This window comes from Homalodisca vitripennis, chromosome 1 (genome assembly GCF_021130785.1).
Source record: "Homalodisca vitripennis isolate AUS2020 chromosome 1, UT_GWSS_2.1, whole genome shotgun sequence".
Classification (NCBI taxonomy): domain Eukaryota; kingdom Metazoa; phylum Arthropoda; class Insecta; order Hemiptera; family Cicadellidae; genus Homalodisca; species Homalodisca vitripennis.
The window spans coordinates 171,361,956-171,388,974 of NC_060207.1; the positions used below are offsets into that span (position 1 = coordinate 171,361,956).

General features: G+C 32.6%; 1 protein-coding gene across 2 annotated transcripts; it reads right to left on the reverse strand.

Annotated features, from left to right (window-relative positions):
• Positions 1–1,373: 1,373 nt before the first annotated feature.
• On the reverse strand, positions 1,374–25,993 carry LOC124352729 (spermine oxidase-like). 2 transcript variants are annotated; one of them, XM_046802360.1, is made up of 10 exons: positions 25,839–25,993; positions 20,910–21,003; positions 16,627–16,775; positions 12,551–12,797; positions 9,680–9,890; positions 8,109–8,339; positions 5,474–5,605; positions 3,470–3,666; positions 3,225–3,348; positions 1,374–1,770 (listed from the first exon to the last, which is right to left on the reverse strand). In XM_046802360.1, exons 2-10 carry the CDS (start codon positions 20,981–20,983, stop codon positions 1,630–1,632), a joined length of 1,506 nt encoding a protein of 501 aa, XP_046658316.1. In that variant the 5' UTR covers positions 20,984–21,003; positions 25,839–25,993; the 3' UTR covers positions 1,374–1,629. The 2 variants fall into 2 exon arrangements, with proteins under 2 accessions (XP_046658316.1, XP_046658317.1); XM_046802361.1 differs by lacking the exon at positions 25,839–25,993 and adding an exon at positions 25,655–25,813.
• Positions 25,994–27,019: the final 1,026 nt, after the last annotated feature.

The following is a 27,019-nucleotide window of genomic DNA, read 5'->3' on the forward strand; positions in this document are numbered from 1 at the left end:
ATTTAAACAGTTTTATATTAATTTAGTCACAAATATTTTTAGAATATTACTATGACAATAACCTAATTGTTAGTTTCCATGTAAATAATCTTTTTACAAAATTAAAAAGAAAATATATTTAATAAATAATTAAATATTAAGTTGTGCAACTGCTTAGCAATAAGTTTTACATCCAAACTGCAAGTGTATAACTTTTTCTAAAATGTGTACCAATTCCAAAATTATATAGTTATTCTTTTCCCTAAAAACTTATTTGTTACATGGCTTTGTATAGCACAGTTTTTGTTTTTATGAAAATAGGCTGATTTCTAAAAAACTATCTTTCATGGGTAAACATATCCTTTTGACTGCGTTTCTACTAATGTAAGTATGATAGTTAAAACAAAAATAAAATAAAATACTAAATTTGAATCTTACCTTATTTACATAAAATGTATAATAGATAAAATGTTTCATCTTTTATTCAGAGTCACTGGACTCCATCCTGCATTTGCAGTCTCCCTGTTGAACTGGTCTTGCCGTGTTCGAGCAGATGGTAGTACTTAAGTTGAACTTCACAATTACAACCAGGGCAAAAGAAAGTCTTTTTTTAATCACATACTGCACAAAAGCGGCAGTTCGTGTTGGGAAGTTTCGTGAGTTCTTGAGCAGGGCTAAAGAAGAACAAACTAGGTGGAAGAACAATTTCTCTGACTCACACAATTATGAGAGAGAGAACACTTACTAGGATATCATGTCTGCTACATGGTCTGTCAGGTTTACCTCAATGTCAGAATAAACTTTGTCATTATTAGAAATAAGATGATCCAAAACGATCTCTTTAAGATCACATGATTGACTCTAAAGCTTTCACCCATAATGAACAGCTTAAATTATAACCTATGAAAGCTAAACCAATGTAATAACACAAAAACACTATAAAATACATTTTTCCACAAATACTGTCGGATATGTACAGTTTCACAATAACTACATGGCTGATGCATATTACGTTCACATCAGCTGTCCGTTGAGAACTATGTTTGATACTGTATGAAGTAAGAACAATAAATCAGTACTATACTCTGCCAGAATATATCAAATAAAAATCATTCATATGACCTTAAATGCCTAAATTTAAATAACTGTATATGTCTACTTTGTCAATAAATATTAGTTGTTGCAAAATCAGATGGACCTTTGGTGACAAAACTTCCTTTCATGCCAGCTGTAGGATTAAATAAGCTTTTAATTGACATCAAGATGATAAAACTCAAAACTAAAATGAGTAGTCTTTTTACTCAAAGATTTCAACAGAGTTCAAATGATTTTCCAAATCTTGATTAGTTCTGACTTATACTTCACAGTTTGGGTTAAAATAATAATGGATACAATAACCGTACAAAATACTTTATTATAAAGCTGGTGTGATAAGCATCACGTAATTACAAAATATTTTGGAAGAAACCACAAAAATGTTTATGTATATAAAAATAAATACTAATAAACAAAACTAAGGAGCTACCTAAATTTCTGTGGTTGCATCCAATGGCAGTTTATAAACTTATATAATTCACAAAGTTTAAATTTTGTGTCTAATCAACGTTTTAACATATATACAGAAGTTGAGCTCAAATGGCTGAAACATTGTTACAATTCCTGATGTAGTGAGTGAACATCTTTCTTTAGATAATCTATGATGTTCTGTGCCTCCCTGCGACCAGCAGATATAGCTGCCTGCACTGAGCCGTGATAGTGAGGATCTGTAGCCTCCCCAGCAAACAGGATCACCTGGGAGGGGGTATTAACAGGCAATAATAAATTGGAATGATTTTTTGTAATATTCCACAAAATATCATGGACTTCTTAAACAGTATAGGGTTATATAAACACTAGGCAGCGTGAAACTTCAATTTTTTATGTCAAACTCAAGTTGTAAAAAACTAATAAATTGCCTTTTTTTAAATATAATTAAAAATCGAATAACCTAGCTTTACAAGTTTTAATTACAAAACTAACTGAGCCTTTTTAATCATGTCATTGTCTGTCTATATCTGCTGTACTCTTTATAGAAAGCTCATAGAGACTTGAAACTTGGTACATAGATTCCTCTTGGTATAAGTAAATACTATATTGATTTTTTGATAAAAAGACAGAGTAATTTTTCTGTCGGGGGTATTTAAAGTATCATCTTGCATGTTTGGACTTTTTAGTGTGAATGTGTCCCCTTAATATAACGATTTATTTAATTTTTCATTTTTTCTGTTAATATATCAAAAGGGTGATACAAAATAGTTAAATACTGAAACATAACTTTAAAATTTGAAACATTCCCTTGCAGTTAGAGGTTTGATAATTTTTACCAGCTACAAATTTAATTGTTTTTTTTTATATTATACATAAAAAACAAACATTAACATCTCAAAGAAAGGGTCCACATATATGACACTAACGTATACGATAGTGAAAATTTCCAATATACTGATTAAAATACCATCTCCAGTTAGCCGATGATATGTTTTAAAGAGAAAATATATATAAGGAGCATATTACTATACTAATGGAACAACGAATAATATAGGAACATTGTAAGAAATAAACATTATTAAAAAACACTTATATGTCCTAACTCTACTTAATGCTATTTGAAAGTAAGGTACTTCTAAAAAAACCAGGAACCAAATACTGGAATAAAAGTCATCTTGAAAAAAATGTTTAATATCAAAAAATTAAACTGTTTATGGTTTTGGTGAAAACTAATAATATTTGGATCAATCTTTGATAAGCTAAACAAAAATCAAGTTGCTTCTCTCAAGCAAAATATAGTGCTAAAGAAAAATCACATAAGATTATGGTATGGATGAAAAACATTACAAAAGTAACATGAAAAGGGCAAGATAAAAATTATAAATAAAATACGAGGCTCAACACACTAGAACAAATTGAAATGCCTATTTAGTTTGAATAAAGGCACTGTATACAAAAATGGTCTTTCTGTTAAAAGGCAAAGATCATCATTACACATCACTCAGCAGTGATGTGCTTTGAACTGTAAGAACCCAACAAAATTTACAGAGTATACATGCTTCATCAATGTATACCAATTATTCTTTTCTAATCCTTTCCTTTTGTTAGGATAGAAGGAATAAGATGGAAAAAGGGAACTAAAACAATTACTTTTTTTAAATAGTACTAAAAACCTACATTGAATTAGTTAAGACAATATAATGAGAACCTATACTCACAGGTTTGTCTGTTGAGTCCAAGATAGGCTGTTGCAGGTCAGTGTTGGAGATATTGAGGCTGTCACTGGCCACAGAGCGGTAGCTGACAGTACCACGAATGAGAGGGTCACTACACCAGTTCGACCTGCAACACCACATTCACGAGTCCATCAAATTCATTCTTGTGACCAATAAAACCAAAAGTTATCATTTCATAAAGGGAACTGTGCATGCTAAAAATAAGCTATAAATACAAAGTTACTAACCTCAAAATGCTCTCAGGTCTTGAGATTTTAAAGGTTTTCCCCACAAGTTTATCAAGCAGTTCCATGAGCCCATCTACAACCTCAGCCTCAGGGAGAGTTTCCACGTACTCTGCAGAGGTCCCAGAGAACCAGGCACACAACATGCTGCCATGGTTTAGCACAGGGAGAAACGCTGTTGTGTTCGCTGACCAATGTCCCTTTAAGGGCAGATAAAAAGACATGAAAAACACATAATTCCAGATAAAGGATCTGGTCCCTATATTATTTTTTAAGCTGAATTAGGGTTTAGTATAGATTTTTTACTTTAATAAGTACTATATTTATCATCTCTAAAGAGTAAAGCTCACACATACAAGCACATTGTGAAACTAAATTTGGATCACTGCCATCAAAACCTCTTGTGAATATTGAAGGATTAAGAGGAAAACTGCTTTACTACAATCTTTCTTGAGTGGCAACTGATTAATTAAGATTACTGTATCTGTATTTGAAAACATTGGTTAAATCAGCAGGAAGTTAAATTGTCACCAAAAGGCTTGGCAAATAATAATGCTTTAATGTCAAGGTTATTTTGACATATCTGATAGGTGATAGGTACTCAATATTTCCCTCTCTGGATGCATGCCATAACCATGACTATTTTCATTCCAAATGTTATTGAGCATTATTTAGGTCAATGCTTCTAGGGTTGTTGTTATGTGGAAACACAGTTTAATCAATGTAGACAAAGTTTTTCATTGAGATCCTATTTAAATAAACTATTGATGAAAGACATCATAGAGTTCCCATTTAACACGTTCGCTGCGGGCGGTAACTGTGGTTACCACAGAGCTTTTGTTCTGAAATGAGGTCAGTGTGCGGCCAGCAATCGAGCTATCACAACGATGTATTTCTCGCTCCTCGGGAGGTACTTTTCCGGCATTTTTATGTACTTCGTTTTCACATTAGACTTTTTCAATGATTTTTATAGTAGTAAGTGGTTGTGCAACACAATGCATCTTCCCCCAGGACCAAGTGGTGTACAATAGCCAAGTTCAAAGCGTACAACAGAGCCCAGTATTGAGTTCAAACGACGAGGATGACAACATGGACAAAGTGGAGTACCAGACAGACTCGGAAGTTGAGGATCCTGATTACGAGACCAACTCACACCAATGGAGTGCTCACAACTGGATTGGAATACATTTTTATAAACTTATGTACTACAATATTTTTTGTATCATTTCAAGTAAACATTTAAATATGTTTTGTTATAATTACTCACCACATATTTGTAAATAATAACTGAATTTGAGTGTGTTAGCAGAGATAAACTTTTTCACATTTTTATAAACTTTTACGTTCATTTTGGTTTTCACATTTCACGTATAAATATTGTTTATATGTGCCTAAAACGAATAAAATAAAATTTACTTAGCTACAATGTATTAATTTTGAATATTCCCACTGCCATAAAAAGGCGTTCCCTAGTGCGAGCGGTAAGTAGAGTTACCAGCTGGCAAGGGAGACTGTCCTAAGGAGCTAGCGGTAACCGCAGTTACCGCATTCCCAAAATGGTAGAGAGTGATAATTTTTGTGATTTATGAGTAATTTTCATATATTTCCATCATATTTCATCCAAAAGTAAGTAAAAATATATTTGAAAAATTTCAGCATATAACTTTATATAGGGATTTTTAGCAGCGAACGTGTTAAAAGAACAAATATAAGGCATTAAAAAAAAATATTCTGTAACATTTCTGTACATTGCACCTGAGTTTTTCTTTCTCCTGTGTATAGACAAGGCAAGAATACAGTTATATGTCTCACTCTACGTATCTGCATACATCACATAATATATTTAGTATAATAGATCAAGAAATAAACTGAAAGTCTAACTTATAAAAAAGTGTTGCATTAGAACAATAACTTCTCCCACAATTTAAGCCCACCTTGACTGCAAAATCTATTCTTTTTATTGTAAAATTAATGAGCTAATAATGTACAAATGAACAATATACTCACATACTCCGAGTTTGCTCTGTAGTCGCTCAGCTCCTTGGCAGAGAACAGGGGTGTGATCATAGTGTTATCAATTGTCCACCATTTTTCGGGAAACAGCATGAAGACTTTTGTTCCACATCCATATCCCAGAGTCTGTAAATAATATCGTTAAAATTTAATAAATCCTACAATTGTTTAATAGTCAGCAGGCATTTTTCAAATAACATAAAATTCCAATATACTGCCTTAATAATAATCTAAGTGCCTCAGAAAAATATTTCATTTTGATGTTACTTCATTCAAAATCAATATCTGAATTTGAATGTTTAGTTTCGTTCCAGCTGACCTTCCTCTTAGTGCAGCATCTGGAATCTGATGTTGTCACAGACCTGAATCTTGGAATCTGAGTCAAGTTCGTCTGAAGAGATCCAAAAAAAAGTCTGTGACGAAGATGTTCAGAATTAACTCTTTACATCATTTCAGAATAAGAGCGCAGTATACAAAATATAGAGTAATCTAGGTGAAGAGGTATTATCATTGCCTCAGGAGCACAATTGAGTGGACTACAATGATTTAAATTACAAAATGTTTTAAATTTAAAATTATAAGTATCTTTACATATCTTTTCAGGTAAATAGAAATAATATATTTTGGAAGCTTATACTCTACAAAATGAAAATATAAAATAAAGGGTATAGATTATGACTTCACAAAATAGAGCCATTTCCTGAATCTCTCCAATTTCCCTAAAAAGTAGTTTTCTTTGATTACTGTTTGTTTTATAAAGTATAGAAAAGTTTTAAAATTACAAAATTAATTTAGTAATTATTGTAATTGATTTTAAAATTTTTGAATCAGATTTGAGATTTTTTAATCAACCATTACTATTCATGACCAATAATTAAAGTAATAATATTTGCAATAATTAGTTATAATGTCAATATTACATTATAATTTCAATGACAAAATAAATTTATAACAAAGATATTTTATTGTAAAATGCCACATGTTTATCTAGAGTAAAAGATGGCTGATTGTGTCACTGTTGTTAAATTTAACCCAAGAACTTTAAAATGTGAACTTTTACACTGTGAAGGCATTTTTGGCATCTGTGTAAGGTATATTTTACAAATTCATAAACATATAGTTTTTATACTCACACCATCATATTGCATACTGGTTTATTCACAAGGGACATGTTGTTCTCTCATATTATATTATAAAAATTTAGGCACAATTCTTATGAGCAAAACTAATACAAGGTTTGCCATTTAATTAAAATTCCTAGTTCAGCTCTTTAAAAAAAATACTAAAAATGTTTGTATAAAAAATTTGTTATATATGACTACCTAACATATAATGGCACAACATATGTTATTCTCACCATGAGCCTTTTGCCAATGTGAGAACACATGCAAAGGACTCACCACAAGTCTTTAGCCAGTTCTAGAGTTAAGCGAATTTTCCATTAGTTTTTTCTATTCAGTTCTATGGTCCAATTATAATGATAGTACATTTTATAAATGAGTAGTTTTCAGTTAGCTTTAGTCTGGAGGTACACTATTTAAAATAACTATACAATTTTTAAGAATCAGCCTATATTCGTAGTACACAGATATTTATATTGAATTTAAAATCAACACCACAATTTTGAAACCGGTATATTTAATTATTATTTATTATGGGATACTGTGATATACCAAAATAACCCTACACAAAACACAAGGTCCACTTGGAATTCCAATTAAACTTCTAATATTTATATAACATTAAATAAATTCAAAACACTTTTATAGACACTAAGTGCAATGGCAGCCAAAAATGTTTTCTTATGACTTGACCTCAGGCAGCCGTAGTAACAGTGAAAAATTACGTTTGAACATGTTTATTATAATGTTCATTATTGCCACCAACTGATCAAATTCAGACAAGACTAGAATATTTATTTTAAATTCAATAAAACTAAAATTAAGTTTTAGTAAGTTTTCTTTATATTATTTAATATTACATTAATAAAATATTTCAAACTTTTTCAAACAGGTCATATAATGTATTCTGTAAAGGACTCCACAATATATATATATATATATATATTTCTGTATATATAAAACTACTGATTAAAAATTAAAAATATCAATGACTTAACTTTGCGCTTTATTTATTTATTTAGTATCAAACATTGCAGTTTAAACTTAATAAACAATCGTCACTAACAAAATAACCTTTTACTGTACGTGGTGAAGTACAGTATTTATGGGTTTTACAAAGTTTATTGGTACAATTGCAGTTATTTGCTATCCTTAAAACAATTTTCAAGTTGCAACAAGTGAGACAATTTCATAACTCACTGTTACTTGAATGTATTCACAATCAGAGATTTCACATTTCATCATAACATGCAATGTAAACAAACTGTTACACAATAAAACCATTGCTCCAAATGAATGACATGTACAGCTGACATCAATAACGGGAAAATAATCAAGATAGCCACTTTTAAAATTGAAAATTTTGTTTACTACTCAGTGGAAAATGAGACAATAGCTTGAATTACTTATCTTATATAATCACAGTATGTAATTAAATGGTTTCTTTTAAAACCTATATTGATGTTATATAGTATACAATTAAAATTCAATAAATGTGTGAGCCTTACTTCAATAGCAGTTGTTTTCCTTTCTGGCAGTGGCGGGTTGAAAATCTGCGCTGCTCTGTCCTTGAGTACCCCCAGGGGCAGAGTAACGATCACGTGATCGGCGAGGTAGGTACTACCATCAGCAGTCTCCACGTGAACCTCTCCTCCTTGTTGCTCGATTTTCGTCACTTGTTTCTTCAGGAGAATTTTACTCTCCACTGGAATTTCATTAGATGGATTTCCATACCTTTTCTGTATTTATAAAAAAATGGCAATATGTATTTGGGCAGTACTATTACACCAGTTGGTTTTTATCCTGTTCCTACTAGAAGTGATGTATCCAGAGATTGATAATGGGGCTCCAAACCCATCATATTATGTTTTAACTATACAGAGAGGGATCTCAAAATAGAGGGATGATATGTTTTGAATCTTTCAAATTTTAAATAATGATGTATTCCACTAATAATAGTAACAGTGCAAATAGTTAATTAAAATGATGTTGAGTACATTTTTTTTTTAAATATTACTCAATTATAGAGGTGTGTAAAAGTGAACTGTTATTCTGAGAAATTGTTAAATGGATTAAATAATATACTTAAATATTTGTTATAAAACTTGTTTTTAGAATATGTGTTTAAAAAAAATTTAAAAGGCACATATGTGAATTGTAAAGTAATATAAATTTTGGGGTTGAACCTTGTAAGTTTCTGTTACATCAGTTTTCAGTACAGTTTAAGTGTCACACAGACACGCAATCTTTTCAAAAAAGAATTTCAGCCAGTACAGTATCCTCCAACCACTAATAAAGACCATTCATTCTAGTTACTTATTGCTCCAACATGACTAATAACTACTGCGTGTTCAACATTTTCCTCATCCTTATCATCACCGTATCTGACATTTTGTTTAAACTTGTTGCAATTATTTGCTTATCAATAAGTTGGTCTGTAACCTCTGTCATTGTCTACTCCCAAACAAGTCACTGGTATCATCAGAAGAACATTGCTATCTGAGACAATTCATTGAGTTATACAATGGTATAAAATACAATAAAAAGTGAAGGGGTTCTGAAGAAATTCTAAACTATAATTATTACTAAAACAAGCAGCACTCCAAAAAACACAAGTTAGCCCAGCATACTAAGATTGTCACTGAAGTCATTGCAACATTTTTTAAAGGGCTCCAACCCAATGTTAGGATTGTGCGGAAGTAAGCAATGTAAATTTGTCATTCGTAAATAAACATATTTGTTCTCGTCAAAGTTATAAAATTTAAAATGTTTGACAAAAAATTATAGGATAAAATTGCTTACAGTTGTAGCAGAAATCTTAATTTGGAGAAAAAATCTGATAAGGATTGAAGAGTTCTAAAACATACTGTATTGTGGAATTAGAAATAGTATATTTTAATCAGAGCAGAGAAATGAGCAGAGAGTTTTGTCTTTAAAATCGTTGGAATTGCTCTGTGAAATTGGAATTTTAAATCATAACTCCAGTAATGATGTAACTAGTATTATACAATGAATCCTAAGTTTTTATGAACAATTATTTTTGATTGGTTGTAGTTCATCAAAACAGATAAAAACTTACTGATATGAAATCGAAAATGGTTTTGAAACCGCCACTCTTCCAGTTTAACAAGACGTGCATCTCATTCTCCCAGTCCTCAGTGGATCCCCAGGCTCCGAGATGATGTAGATCGTCTGTGGAACTGTACAGGCCCTCAAGCTGGGGGATGAGATGTTGGAGAGCCTCTCTCATTTCAGGCTCCACATCCTTGGTGTTCATCAGTTTCTCAAGCCTTAAAACAAAGGTCATTCTTAGAGATTTAAGCAAGATAAAACAAGTAAATTGGGACATACAATGAATTAAACAGTACAAATGAACTCACATTAATTCATAATCAATATCTACATTCCTTCAAAGAAATTTAATTATCTTTATACAATTTTATTTCAGTCTGGCTAATGTCATGTAATTTATCTGATTGTCTTTAACGTAGCAGTGTCAGTAGTATGCAAGAGAAATCTGCAGGGATAGTATGTATGGCTGAGACAGTTTGTATAGTTGAGACAGTTGTCTACTGACATTGTGGCAGCTCTGAAACTGTATGATATCTGACCCAACGATGAACCACATGATGGTTGGGTAAGCAGATTGCTTACAATCAAAAGAACATTAGGCAGTTAAACATCTGCAATAAAAAAAATAATAAAAATAATGCTCAGCAAGAGTGTAGGCCTACTGTATACTTCCTGTTATTTGGTTAACTTCAAACTTTAGAACAGATTGAAAAGAATATTGAAGTTATAATTAAACCTTATAAATCTGGGACATAGCTTAAAAAATTACAGGATTTTTTAAAACTTAAGTGTTCAGAAATTTCTTCATAGCCAACCTACACACAACGAATTAGTATAGAGAATATGAACAGTTTGGTACAATGTCTATCGCCGATGTAAGATTAGGTCAATACAATAAAAAATATTAAAGTTTGGTGGCCAAAACTATTATGAGAATTTTACTTAGTTTTAATTTTAATCCCAATAACATTAAAACGTGAAAGTGTCTTTGTTTGTTTGTTTTGTTTTCACGCATAAACTCTTCAACTGATGGTACTGAAATTTTACATGGACATTCTTACGGGTCCTGGAATGAATATAGGCCAATTCTTATTTAAAAAATCCTTCCAGGCTACGCCCCACTGGTCTTTAAAGTGATAAAACATCCCATCTTGGTCCCAAGTTGGGAAATATTAATTGAAAGAGCCTGTTAAATGTAATCAACTGTTATGTGTAAACATCACGATCATGTGTCTAAATACTATTCTAAATTTGTTGACATTTATAGAAGGAAAGCGTAACAAACGTAACAACAATTCTTATTTCAACATTGTGGCAACAAGGCTAACCAATTAATTCTGTATTTTACCTCAGTAAACCAAATGTGAATGTGTACATGTAAGCTACTGAATTTGGTTTCCTTAGAAATTTGTATGACAATTTTTTTTACAGAAAATCTTCAAGAGGACATCACATACATTTTTCACTGATGAGGTATACAATACTGATTTGTAAATACTGATAAATTCCTTGACTGGACCGAGGAAATGGTATGATGAGTTAGGAAACTAGAATATGTACTCTCGGGACAAAATAGCAGATTCCGTTTTACGTTGGAAATATAATTAATTAGAACTAGAAGTGCAAAACATAAAATAAAAAATACTCGTAATTTTGTTTAAACTCTGGCTCTCTTAATCATGAAAACTGAAAATGGGTACCTGACTCATGATATATGACTAATTTCATTTTAAAAATACATAGGGCCATAGAAAGCTATGAACTTGAACTTTGGAGTTCCTATAAATTTGTGTAAAATAGTCAAGTGTTATTGAAATCCTGTGAGCTATTCAATCAAAAACACACAGAATGTTACATAAAATTGGGTAAATATTAGTCATTAGTAAGTATCAATCATCTCACTAGAACATCACTTCACTTGATAATTGTACGGTTTACTCACATAATAGCTGCAAATGTGGGTCATATGTTATATTATTGTGCAAGTTACAGATTCCTTACAAATTTTCTAGTTGTATAAATACATGTAAAAGGTGGACTAGAAATGATCATCTTTTAAGACAAATCAGGCAAATTATCAGCTGATTGCATTACATTTCTAGCCTGTGTATTAAGCAGAAGCATCCAAACAAGTTTTGTTATTTTTTTAAAATTTTCTTTGGAAAACCATCTGTATTTTTTAACTGATCATAAAGTTGGATGAAACGCAAAGATTGTAATATAGATCATCTAAACTGTATAGTACTTATGGTAATTAACAGTTTCCTGAATTAATTAATAAAATTTAATGTCCATAATGTTTATCTTACATTTCTTCACTCCATTGAGACAAGAGAAAATAATTTGTAAAAATCTCACAACTTCTCATACAAATAAAATAATAAGATTAAAGGAGATTAACAACATCATTTAAAAAATATTAAATTCACAAATCGTACAGGAAATAATGTGTAAATGTTAAATTTTTTGAAAATATTAATACCATACCCAATAACAAAAAAAATTATACTGGCTACTGTCAATAAAATTATAACCTAAGATTTGATATTATTTTTGTAGAATATTGTATTTAAGTAGGATTAACATTGTTAAGGTTTGTGTATAAAAATGTTAGTTAAAATGAGTATATATTGTAAGTTAACATTAGTAATTACTTAATGAAAAATAATCTCTTGTGTATTGCCTTTCATAAGAACTCTTTGGCAGGCTTTATCAAAAAACTTTGTCGCAATGCAAAACAATAATATAAATCATTGGAAAAGATTTATTGACTCGTCAAAGTACTAAAAGTATACAGTATCATAATTTTAGAGCCTATAGATGTTAGGTCTGACTCACTCAGTGATAACCCAGTCACACCCATTGTTATCTCACTGACCTGGGGAAAAAGTAATCTCCAACTGATCCCTTAAAATGTCGAATGTCATTCTCGTAAATGATACTGTAAGCCTGGTCCACAAGTGGTTGGACTTCATTGGTGTCAAAGATGTGCCCGGAGGTGTTTGCATACAAGACTGCACCAGGAGCGAACACCGCAACGAGATCGTGAGGCTTGGTATAATCATAAACAACATTCTCTTTCATGCCGTCACAGTACTCTGCTCCTAAATCGATTGGAACACCTCCTGCAGTACAGACAATTCAGTAAATATGACTATTTTTAAACAGGTCTGAGAAAATACGAGGGCTATTCGGAAAGTTGATTACGTTTTGCGCTGTGGCCGCTAGGGGCAGGACTAGCGTGGCCACCTTGGTGTCAGGACTTCCCACCGCTCAGTGGCTATCCAGCCGTGCTAGCGGGAAGTTCGTGTTGCAACGCATCTAGTCACAGTGCCTGTTTGAAATGTCTGCCGCAATTGAAAATCCCACCAACTGTGAGGTGCACGCAGTAATTAGGTTTTTGACTGCCAAAAACTGTAAGCGTATAAAAATCTATCGGAAGTTGTGTGAAGTTTATGGGAACAACATTATCACTGAAGGTGGTGTGCGACAATGGGTCATTAAGTTTAAAAATGGCCGAACAAATGTTCATGACGAAGAGCGAAGTGGAAGACCCAGCATAGTGACTGACGAACTTGTTGAGAAAGTTGACTCAAAGGTCCGAGAAAATCGACGGTTAACTATAACGTAACTCTCGCTTAGTTTCCTTCAAATTTCACGAACTTTGTTGTACGAAATCGTCACTGATAAGCTTGGCTTCCACAAGTTTTGTGCAAGATGGGTACTGAAAATCCTGACCGACGTCCACAAAAACCAGCACATGGGTACAGCGCTAACAATTTTGGATGCTTACGACAAAGAGGGTGAATCACTACTCGATCGCATCGTAACTGGCGATGAAACATGGATGAAACATGTTAACTGCGAGACCAAATTGCAGTCAATGGAGTGGGGACACACAAGTTCCCCTCACAAATCAAGAAAATGTTTGCAAACAATGTCGGCAGCAATGTTCTCGAATCATTCCAGTGGGAGTTGTTTCCACATCCACCATACAGCCCGGATCTTGCACCAAGTGACTACCACTTGTTCCCAACAATGAAGAAGTGGCTGGCAACGCAGCGCTTTGACGACGACGCAGAGCTGTAACAAGAAGTGACAAACTGGTTGAAGACACAGGCGGCAGAATTTTATCCATCGACATGATAAATGCCTAAATTTAAATGGCGACTATGTTGAAAAGTAGTATTTAAGTGTGGCTTTCAAATTGATATAATACAAAATTTTTCCTATACTTTGTTAATTTTTAATTCCAAAACGTAATATACTTTCCGAATAGCCCTCATAGCACATTTTTGGTACTATACTTCTTCTTTACATTTCAACTGTATAAAATATGAGCTGTATTTAGATTAATATAAATGAACTATCTTAGGTCAAAATACAGTTCAACAAGGGCATGAAACAATGAACAACTCAAAATGACTCGGGGGAGTTCTTGCATCAGGTAATGCCGTAACCAACAAAATTGTTACTTTGGAAACAGCTGTATCATGATGATTGCTGCCTGAAAGCTATTACAAAGATAGCCAAATGAGAGCACAGATCTTATACTTTAGTGTAGTATAAATAACATTATTAAAAACTGTTTTATATTGTATGTACAAATAAAATAAAAATTTGTCGGCTTCCCGACTGATGAAACTTTTGTTTGTAGGCAATTTTCCAAAATAAGACAATTTCAAAAATCTGTTACATGGAAACTATATATCCTGTATAAAAACACATAAATGATTACAGTTACGAGGGGTATTAGAAAAATAAGGTTCCCTATGCCGCCGAGACAGAATGCGATATGTTGGGAGAAATCTGGCAACACTGTCTTACTCATCAGCTGTCCCTGTCTCTATCCATACCACTCGCACCTCGCTACGTCCAACAGTGCCGACATAGCTGCCTTCGAAGATGTAGCTCCCTGTCGTTGTTACCGCCAGATGCGAAATTCGTGCTGTGATACGTTTTTTAAATGCAAAACAGATTTCATCTATTGAAATTCATCGTCAATTAATCAAAGTTTATAGGGAAAACTGTATATCTGTTCAACACGTTCGGAAATGGTGTAGAGAATTCAGTGAAGGCCGCATGGAAATTCACAATGAAAACCGAAGTGGACGGCCTTCAGTTTCAGATGGAGTTGTTGAAAAAGTTGAGACAATACTGCTTGAAGATTGGAGAATCATCAGGTAATTCTAAGCAATATATGGGTCAACCTCGATTTTTCTCATATTACAATATAATGTTCCAATAGTCAATTAGAAAAGGAAATGACTAGAATTTCTTGCCGGAAAGCAGTTATAGGGAGCAGGCAATTCATATTACAATATAATGTTCCAATAGTCAATTAGAAAAGGAAATGACTAGAATTTCTTGCTGGAAAGCAGTTATAGGGAGCAGGCAACCGCGAGAATTACCTATTAGTGATCAGGGGCACTGACGTGATCTGGGCTTCAAATTTGGAACTACTCGAGTTAATTTTTCCTTTTCTTGCCTTTATAGGCAAGCATCGTGCGTGATCTTCGTCTATACTGAATTGATTCAGGTCAAAGGAATGGCACAGATTCGTTTACCAGATTTTTACGGTAATTTTGTATTGGGCGGATTATATTGGTTTACTTTGCTTTTTAGCATGTAATTATGTGTTTAAAATTGTTTTACATACATTACCTACATTATATTGTAATATGTAATAACAATTTATCAGAAATTTTTAATAAAAAAAAGGATCACGCATGGTGCCTGCCCGCTGCGCAGCGCTTCGCGCTGCTTGCTCTTTTAGAAAAAAAATTAACTCGAGTAGTTCCAAATTTGAAGCCCAGATCACGTCAGTGCCCCTGATCACTAATAGGTAACTCTAAGCAATATATGACCGTCTGGCGGTTGCCTGCTCCCTATAACTGCTTTCCGGCAAGAAATTCTAGTCATTTCCTTTTCTAATTGACTATTGGAACATTATATTGTAATATGAGAAAAATCGAGGTTGACCCATATATTGCTTAGAATTACCAATCATCATTCACAGGAACAACAGTAAACTCTGACAGATATTGCGACACATTAAGAAAACTGAGACGCGCGATCCAGAACCGCCGGTGAGGAAGATTGTCCAGTGGTGTGAGGCTTCTCCATGACAACGCTCGACCTCATGTCTCACGTCAAACTCAATAACTGCTTACAAATTTTGGCTGGACTATTGTGCCCCATCCCCCCTACAGCCCAGACCTAGCCCCAAGTGATTATCACTTATTCCCAAAATTAAAGGACCACTTGGGTGGCCAACGCTTCAGTACCAATGATGAAGTCAAGGAAGAAGTTACTCAAAGGATTGGCGGCAGAATTCTACACATGGGGATAGAAAAGTTGGAGCATCGTCTACAAACGTGTTTGGACAGAAACGGTGATTATGTGGAGAAATAGCTTAACTTTTACGTGTTAAATTGATGTATAACACTAAGTAGAAATATAGAGCTGTCTATTTAAAAAAATCATGGGAACCTTATTTTTCTAATACCCCTCGTACTTCAAAAATTGTACTTTTCATTGGTACAACTAATAACTTTCTAAAAACAATAACGCGTATGGAATTTTTTGCAGTTATTGAATTTTATTGTTATTGATGTTCAGAATCATGACTTTTATCAATTATTATATTTTTGTACTATTCTCAGACAAATAAAGAAAGGTTATTTATGCTTTTTATATGAAAATAAAAGTTCACAATCTCGTCTTTTCATTGATATATGCTATATTTAGATTAAATGTAGATATAAACATTAAATCATGAATTAAAGGAAAAAAAAATACCGTTGGAAAACCATTGACTGCCACCTCACAAAGGTTAATAGGCACACAATTAAAAAAATGCGGAAAGTCCCAAGAGGGAGTGATGCCTGGGCTGGATTCAATAGAGTGTTAGTCTGAATATAAATAGTTTTGAAGATGTTTGTGTAAACATACCGTACTCCACAGTAAGTATCCTGCCACCGATCCTGGAAGAAGCCTCCAGCACGACAATGTCAGAGACATCATTCTCCAGGAGAGCTGCTGCTGCAGAGAATCCAGATGCTCCTGCACCGACCACCACCACACGGTGCCTCTCTGCGCCACTGAAAATATTTATTATTTTAAGGTTAAGAATTTATTGGTAAGAATTTGAAATAATTACACAAAAACCTACTTTGTTCCCTGCTTATACCTGAAACTAAGTTTTAGTATGAGAAAAAAAGAATTTTATTGAACGTTTGCCATTGTTAAGAGTTATATAATAAAAAAATACGTAGATCCAGTTGTGATCATTCATTATGCTTAATATATGTAGATGTTTCTTGGTTTTTAGAATGTGTTCACTTGTTATGATGGTGCTTCTTGCTGCATTCCAATGGTGTTTTCTAACTATTGCACGTTTCAGCATATATTGATTATTTGTATTCATTACCAAGTTGTCTTCCTAAGTTGCTATTCTATCCCACCTCGGTAAGGGATATTTCAGATAGCAGGTTTTTAAACAGTTTTTTCCAATTGTTGAAAATGATCACAAACATCCTGTCAGCCATTATGTATGTATATGTCTAATTAGAAAATAAATGGATATGTAGCCTATGTACCTACCTCACTGATCTGACTCTATTCCTCTTTTAATAAAATAAAGTCTAATTTGCAAGAATCACATATAATTAATTACATTTCATAAAGCTATAAAAATGTTTCATAAATGGTGATAACCAGTAAAATATATATTAACTTCTTGGCACAGCAACAAGAAACAGACTCGTCACCACGCACAAGACTCTGTGGGCCATGTGGGACTAATTTCATGTACATTACGTGTACTATGCTTGTTTGTAAATTTTGAAATAAATGTGATTTGATTTGAACTGCCATGCTCGTGTTACATGGGCAATCCCACTTTGTGTTTAACTGCCATGCCATGTTCACACGTGCCAAAATGCTGCTTTGCTTCTTTTCTCAGAATGATGGTGATCGTGATGTGGGCTCAACATATTAACCACTATCTGACATGATGAATCAGGAAATTCGGATAGTAGTTTAGTAAATAAAGATGCCAAATTTTTAATGGTAAATTTTGTCACCCAGTACTGTCAGGTTTATTTATATAAGTTATATATATATATATATATATAAAATACTTATATTATATACTTACTTACTTATATATATATATATATATATATATATATATATATATGATCTATATACAGGGTGTATATTAATGTCTGGAAACACCCAAATATATCCTTTAATAATTTTAAATATAAATTTGAAACCTCTTACAATCGTGATAGAGATTGGGCATCTACTTTTTGGAACAATGTTTTGTTATGTCACACCAACGGGGGACGTCCTGCCGAGGGTATCGTGAATATTCTTAATGGAAAGCCTATACCTTGTGATACATAATTTTAAAGGTAATAGCTTACTGAATTGAATGCCACAAACCGCATCTCAAAGGAATTATTCTATCAGAAAATAGAGCATTTTTAGTATTGAAAATTTACTGATGTTCAAACAATGTAATTTTAACATGGTTCTTGCCACAAAATGTGTTACACTAATTGTTAGCATTTTTTAAATGTTCAATTAAAATAAAATAAACAATTTATTTTTAAAGCTGGTTTCATTAGTACAAATTTACCAGGTTTTTATTACAATGAATAAAACTTATGAGTCACTTTCTCTGATTACTTATGAATCTGTACTTGGTGTTTTCCAGTCAGCAGGAAGGTTTAAAGAGACAAAGGTCACTAGCCTATGAGAAACATTATTGTGTTATTAATCATCTGGTCTACAGGTTTCAGTTTGTTGAGCATGGAGCTTTCACTAGACAGGTCTAAGCTTGGGGAATTACAAATGGACAAAGGTCATATCATTCCTGTCGAGTTAATCAGTGTCTCTGAAGCATTGCTGTCAACAAGTTATCTAATTACAGTAGTTCAGTTTTTATTTGGCATTTTAATGGAATTGTCTGAAAGAGAACGAATTACTCTGTTGATGATGCGAGGATATGGCGATCGTCAAAGATCTTATCGGGAAGTTTGTAAATTTGTTTTAATGACACTTTCCCAGAGAAGGAATCCCATAAGTGTGTTTCAACAATATCAAAAACTATATTGAGCGTTTTGAAATGACAGGGAGTGTACGTAATCGGCCAAAGTCGGGGTAGGATACAATCTGCAACAGATGAAGAACATGCACTAGATGTTTTGCAAACATTTATTGAAGACCCACATACATCGCTCAGAAAAGCTGCACAGCAACATGATATGCACCCTATGTCTGTGAGTAAGATTTTGAAAATTAATAAATACAAACCATTTAAAGTTCATTTAGTCCAACAGTTAAGTGAGGATGATTACGACAGAAGAGTTGAGTTTTGTGAACTTGTGATGCGCAAATGTGATGACAATAGAGATGTTCTGACCAACATACTATTTCTGATGAGGGCAACTTTTTTCCTAAATGGCAATGTTAACAGGCACAATTGCCGTTACTGGGCTAGTGAAAACCCACATTGGATTACTGAGTCCCATTCACAGCAACCACAAAAACTGAACGTATGGTGTGGAATTTTAGGTAACAAAATTGTTGGACCCTTTTTCATCAATGGAAATTTAAATGCCGAACTTTACTACAATATGCTCCAAAATGAAATAATCCCAGCTATTCAAATTGCATCAGGAGGAATACTTTGATAATGTATGGTTTCAGCAGGAGGATGGTGCTCCACCCCATTATGGGAGACAGGTTAAGAGAGTATTTGGATTTAAGGTTTCCTCATAAATGGATTGGCCGAAGAGGAGAAATCGAATGGCCTCCAAGATCTCCGGATTTGTCACCAATCGATTATTTCCTATGGGGTCATTTAAAATCCAATGTTTATAGAAGAAAGCCTCATAATTTGGAAGACCTAAGAAACAGGATTATAGAGGAGATTGCTTTGATAACTGAAGAAATGTTAGGCAACTCTGTCGAATCATTTTACACAAGATTGGCTCATTGTCAAACCGTAGAAGGAACACAGTTCGAACAATTGCTTTGACACCAAATGCAGGTAAAACGTTTGTTGTAAGACTTTTCTAACAGGCATACATTATTTTTTATTTGTAATAAGAAATCAATAACATAAGTATTTCCATAATTGTACTGTAATAAAAACTGGCAAATTTGTGCTAATAGAACCAGCTAAAATGAAATTTTTGTTTTATTTAATTGAACATTTAAAAAAATGCTAAAAAATTAGTGTGTAACACATTTTTGTGGCAAGAACCATGTTAAAATTACATTGTTGAACATCAGTAAATTTTCAATTACTAAAAATGCTCTATTTTCTGATAGAATAATTCGTTTGAGATGGGGGTTTGTGGCATTCAATTCAGTAAGCTATTACCTTTAAATTATGTATCACAAGGTATAGGCTTCCATTAAGAATATTCACGATACCCTCGGCAGGACGTCCCCCGTTGGTGTGACATAACAAAACATTGTTCCAAAAAAGTAGATGCCCAATCTCTATCACGATTGTAAGAGGTTTTCAAATTTATATTTAAATTATTAAAGGATATATTTGGGTGTTTCCAGACATAATATACACCCTGTATATATATATATATATATATATATATATATATATATATATATATAAGTTGATCATTGTTGATGGGAAATACGCTACATAACTGTGAGGAGTGGCTTTGTGCATAGCAAATAAACCTGACAGTACTGGGTGACAAAACCGTTAAAATTTGGCACCTAAAGGGTTAAGACACCAATACTTATTTTTGAGAAGACCGAAGAAAGATTTGGACTGTCAACAATACTCAGTCCTATACTCCTAAATATTCACACACAATGTTGAAGATTCTGTACGCCTAACTACTCAACCAGAATGGTTTTGCAGGTCATTGTCCTGCAACTCACTTATTTGATGCTTACTAATGTACAGATTTTGACTCTTACATACATAATGTTAATCTATTGTAATAAAAAAATAAAATAACAAACCTAAGACTACACAATTCAAACAATACGGAGAAAAACCTCAAGCAGACTTATGAAAGGTAATCTATTTGTAATAGATACTACAGCTAAACTCTAGAAATTAATTTGCCTGTTTTTAATGTTATTGAACTGAAATTCATAATTCAAATAATTGAAATTTTGTTGCACTGAAACGTTACTGATCTTTTTCCTTAACTTAAAACTAAAACAGTTCATGGACTCACCTATCACAATAGACAGTGGAAAGGCATATGCCTATTGTAAACAACACCAGCCCGCTGTTCATGATAGACATCATTGCAACAAGTTACTGATCAGCTAGGGCATACAGAGATATTTTTAATTAGTTTTGTAAAATAAAATAATACAAAAGAAGTAAAGTTTAAGTAAAGACCTACGGTTTGAAATTTTTTATGTGAAGATAACAGAAGATGTAATTACTAGAATTTTTTGTACAAAATAATGATTATACATTCAGATGAATCCTGTTATCCTTATAAAACTTATGATATGGACAGATTTGATGTGAAAATAAACTCAATACAGATACAACAAAAACAATCTCCGAATTATATCATAGAATAATATATCACAACAACATAACACATAGTAATGTATCAGTTGTGATATCAATAAAGAATAGAAATGCTCAGGTGACTTTGTAACGTAACTGTCCGAACAGTGCTCTCACGTTGTGTATACCAGTGTAACAGCACGGCACAGCGCAAAAGTTGGTGGTGTGTTTTATCACACAAAAAAACAGAAATATATTTTGAATAAGTCTAACATGCAAAATAACACACATTCATTTACAAAGGACATTTTAAGAATCTGTATGTCTATGTGTTTCACTGATACTATCCAGACAGTAGTCCCACAATTGCAGATCAAACTGAGGTACAGCAACAGAGAGAAAGCACACGTCATATAGAAAGTTTCAGAGATCTGAGGCAAGATTTCAGCACGTGACAGATGAAATAACAAGAGCGTTGTTATCTGCCCAGACAGTATCCCTCAGATTTGGCCAGGGACACACTATTGACTGGACAGTAGCCCACAGCGTATGTGTTAAGAACCATGAGTGGTATTGAACAGAGCCCTGAGCCTTTTATGGACTGAAGTCGCGAGGTTTTTTTTCTATCTTAATACAACTAGGCCTTTAAAGCACAATACATTCAAGTGAAATGATATTTCATACAGTTTAAGATTATTTCATGGAAGTTTGCGTATAGATAAAAATTCATAGTTTAGGGAATAGAAATTTAACAATAATGTTTTTATCTATGAAATCAAATTTAAATAATGAGAAAAAGTAAATAACAAAACACACACACATTATGCATTTCTGAAATTATGCCAACCATTTTTCAGATAAAAATAACAAAAACTTAACTAAAAATTATATTATAAAAAGAATATATAGGCCTAGTCTACTAAAACTGAACAAATATTTTCTTTCTTATTTTGTGTTGGTTTATCTTGTCTCAGATGGTAAAGATCATTTTACAAGTCAGCAAGACGGATGACTTTTGTATAGGATAGGATGTTCGGCCTTGGGTACAGCAATTGATGTAAGTGCATGACAATCAGGTGGTTAGATAGGTAAATCTTTGGTTTTCTTTCTAAGGACCAATATACTAGCCCATGGGTATGATAAGGTTTATCCCCTTAGTGGTTTCTGATATAATATTGTATTTAACCCTCTAACTGGCAACTGCTGTATAGGCCGCTCGTGTACTGGCACTGCCGTATATAAGGAAATCGGTTTTTATTTACGAATTAAAACTGAATATAAATTGATAACAGGATAATCGAGCTATAGGTTGAGGTATATTATCACTCAATAAATCAAACTTTATTTTTCTTTGTATGGTTAGAAGAAACGTCTTGTACGAGCAACTGTTTTGACTGTGACCAGCTGACCGGGCCAACTGTTTTATTAGTTATGTCTGCTGTAGTTGTGTTTCAGTGTCTAATTGATTTATTTTTATTTTATATTTTGTTTTTGTTATTAGTAATATGACTTAATTTTAGGAACAAATCAAGTGATTTGAGAGAACTATTAGCTGAATTGGAACCGGCATCCTTATTAGACTTGTTCAAGTTTAAATTTTTGTTAATAAAAAACTACAGCAACAATACGTGTAACAATAAATGTATTATTATTACTTTAGTTTTTCTGAAAACAATGATAAATAATAAGTCATACATAGGTTGAATTTCAGTGTTGTAAAGCAATTGTACAAAAAAAATGCTGAAAATACAATGTTTGTGGATTTTGCGCTAAAGTTCAGAAATAGCTAAAACACACAAATTCCTAAAAAGTAAAAGCGCTAAAACTATATGTATTTTTAGTAAATATAAATTTGTGTTTCTTTTGTATGATTTAGAATTTATACAAACCTTTCACACATATATTATGAGTTAGTGCAAACTTATAAAAAATTCTTATCAAGAATAAACCCTGAAAGCTTTTTGAAAATAAGAAAATGTTAAAGAAGGTAATTTATTATTATTAATATTTGGAATATTCTGAAAACAATGATATATAATAAGCCATATATACGTTGAATTGAAGCCATTGTACAGATGGCTGAAAATACATTAAGTGGATTTTGCGCTAAAGTACAACAATTGCTAAAAAGTAATCATTTTCCAGGTAAAGCCACTAAAACTATATATATATATTTTGGATAAGGATACAATTGTGTGCCTATTGTATATTTTGGGTTTTTTTATAAATCATTCATACCTATATGATAAGATAGTGCAAAGTTATATCCTGCACATTTAAAGACAAATCTTTTTTGAAAAAAAAAAAATTAATGAATATAATTTATTATTATTTGGAATATTCTAAAACAAATTATATTATAATGAGTTGTATATTTGAAGAATTTTGAGAGATATATAACAATTTAATGTTATTCTTACAAACGGCTAAGAAAGAGGGTGTAAGTACAAGGGCGACACCACCAGTTCGAGGGTTAAAAACTGTGCCACTGACACAATATTTCCTTACAAGGAATTTGTGCCATTTTATTCTGGAATTTGTCCGTACTATTACACAAGAAGTTGCATGTTGCTCTTAATCATTATTTACTTGGGTTCAGCTATGGTGAAATGGTGCAGTTTTCTATCACATTTAGCCATTGTGTTAATAGTGTTTTTTCAATTGCGTGTTATATTAACATTTTTTAGTGTGCAATGGAAATTCCAGACACACATCAATGACTGGTTCCAGGTGCGTGATGATGAGTCAATCTCGGAGAGTGATACTGTTGACTTACCCATGATCAAATTGTGATGGACCTCAGCGATGGAGTACACCATAAAATTTGAATTAATAATTTATAAAGAAAGGTTTGGAGGCCTAAAATTTAAAAAAAATCCTGAGGCATTGGTAATCATATACAATTTACTTTTCACCCACGATGATTTTTATATTGAGATATATTTGTTGTTAAACGTGTAGAATGTTAAATAAAATCCAATGAAAAATTGGAAATAAACAAAAAAATTAAATTTTATTATAATTAAATTAATGGCATTATTTTATGTATTTGAATACTGCATAATAGGAGTGTTACAATGTAATTTAAAACATAATAGTTATGTGAGTTTGTATTTTTTTTTAGCTCTTAATATTATATGTGATGAAACCATCTAGAATTTTGATATTTTACTGATAGGTACTACCTCCAAAGAAGTTTCTTATTTGTTGCCATAAGCGTGGGGTAGCACAGAAAGTGCTGCAGCAATCTACACTATCAGTGAGGGGGGCATTATCATCAGTCTGTTCAACTAATAAGTTACAGTTACCTAAAAAAACATGATATAATTGAATAGATTTAAATTTTCTACTGTTTTGGGTGAAAAATTTCTCGCGGTTTTAAGGAATTACAAAAGAAATGGTTCCACACCAGGTAACTTCCATTCTTTTGAAATATTTGGCTGGGTTTGCTAAACAATTGGCTGAGCGTTAGTTAATCCTGCCACTCAATGGGCAGAAAATTGTAACTTCTGTCTATCTGTCTCTCTAGGTGATATCTCAAGAACGACCCATAGACTTGAAATTTTGCCTGAAGCTTTACTTCTATATCCAGGCAACATCCGAGTTCATTGGTGTAACTTAAGTTAATGGGGGTTAGTTGAGCATTAGTAATAATTTTATAATTGGTATTGAGGGTAACCATGATAGCAACGGAAAAGTCACAGATTAAATAAATTTACAAACAAACTGAGTACAGTCATATATTTTAACATGCGACTGTAGCCTAGCTATCTGCAAGATATATCGAAAAAGATTACAGATTTTAAATTTTGCGTGAAACTTCACTTCTACATATTCTATGATGGTGAATATCCATCCATGGGATTGGGCGGACTGTCATCAAAGTCTATTAACTCAGTAGGCTAACACAATTTGTTTTTTGCCTATCAGGGGAATATAACACTACTTTTCTGTCTGTCCACAGGGCATCTCAAGAAACAAATAAACTATAACATTTTGCATGCAATCTCAATAAATTCTGTCACGCAACACAGTGTGGCGTACTTCTACCTTTTTTTTATATTAGCCTATCACTGTTTTAAGCGAAATGGCGTTTTCATGATTCTTTACGTCCACATCGCTCTTAGTTCTTATCTTTGATACTAACATTTTTGTCATGCTTACATTACATTTTGCTACTTTTGGTGACAATGCATAAAAATGTAGTATTGGTGCTTTTAAAAATATCTCTAGCCTATAAATATAAGAATAATTAATTCTGTTATTATATTCCATAGTTGTAACTTATTTCACTTTTAAAAGAATGTGAACAAAGTTTATGACATATGATGCAATCTCGTTCAATATTATAATTCTATCGCTTTAGTTACCAAATATGGAAATGCAGCCATGAAATCAATTTATGATTGCTGAAACTTATATTTACCAATAACAATCTATATAATATTAACTTACCGGTATTTGGTTCACTATCAGACTGATTGCTTATAATGGTCTATTAGTCTAAGTAAAGGAACCTAATGGAAATATAGCTGTCTGTTTTAAGTTTCAACGTTGACATCAATCAACAACGAAATTAACTACTTAAAATCAACAATAAATACATAATAGTTCTATAATAGATTGAGAAGGCACTTACTGTATGAACCGGCAGCGTCGCAGTTCAACAACAACCTGTATATTATCAATAATGACCAATGAGGAAGCTGCAAAGGCCGGTGAGCCAAATTTAACCTTGCGACACAGTGCATCCACGCGGAAAAGTAAAATTCCCTCAGTGAAATAACAAGTTTTAGCTCGCGATTTAACAACAATGTGACTAGCTATTATCTCTTTAAATTACAACAGCGTATTCTTTTCTAATTTATTGAGGACTCGACAGAGCTTCTTGTAATCATGTCGTTGTCCGTCTGTCCATCCGTCTGTTTATGCAACAACTTTTAAATCTTGAAAGAAAGATCGCATAATAGAACACCTGGTACAGGGCCTTTCCCTTTGGCCCAAGAAAGACGAAGATGATAGATTTTGGGGTTCAAAAGTTCAAAGGACAGTCCGTCTGGTTCTCTGAATGTTTTTGTGATAACTCTTGATATAAAGGTCCTAGAGACTGGAAACTTAATGCATACGTTCTTCTTAGTCCAAAGAATAACCTCATTGATTTTAAGGTCAAAGTACAGTCCATCTGTCTATTTGTTGGCGTGCCCAAGTACGCATCTTGGTATCCCTGCGCTCTTGGCGAACTTGCCTGTCCCTGCACATTCCATTCCCTTTAATCCTAATTTATATTTACTGTACAATTTATACACCATGTAGACACAACACGTACAAAATGTATAATACCTAATTGTTATGAAACTGTTTTCTATTGGACTTTTTAATTTATATTTCCATATATTTTAAATGAATTCGTAGGAAAGGGTTTGAAGATCAATAACAGCACAGAAGATCTAATTTTGACTAAATTAGGAAATTTATTTTAAAAGTACTAAAAAAATAAAAGTAACAATAAATGTTAATAAGTAATTTAAATTATCAAAACTTAAAATAATAACTTTCAATCAGTTAAAACCATTGATAGGATACTTATTTAATTCAAAAGTATACTTGTTATGCTATAATGAAGTCAAATTCATCACAAACAATACATTCTTAATATAATGTAACTATTGGTTATTCTTGAATACAGACTGTAAGTTCATGAAATGTTGCCCTTTTTAACATTAAATACATATATTAATGCCGGGTGAATGTGCTACCATTACACCACAGAGCTCTTACTATTTACGATTCAATTATTTTGTATTTGGCCGTTTCTTTCAC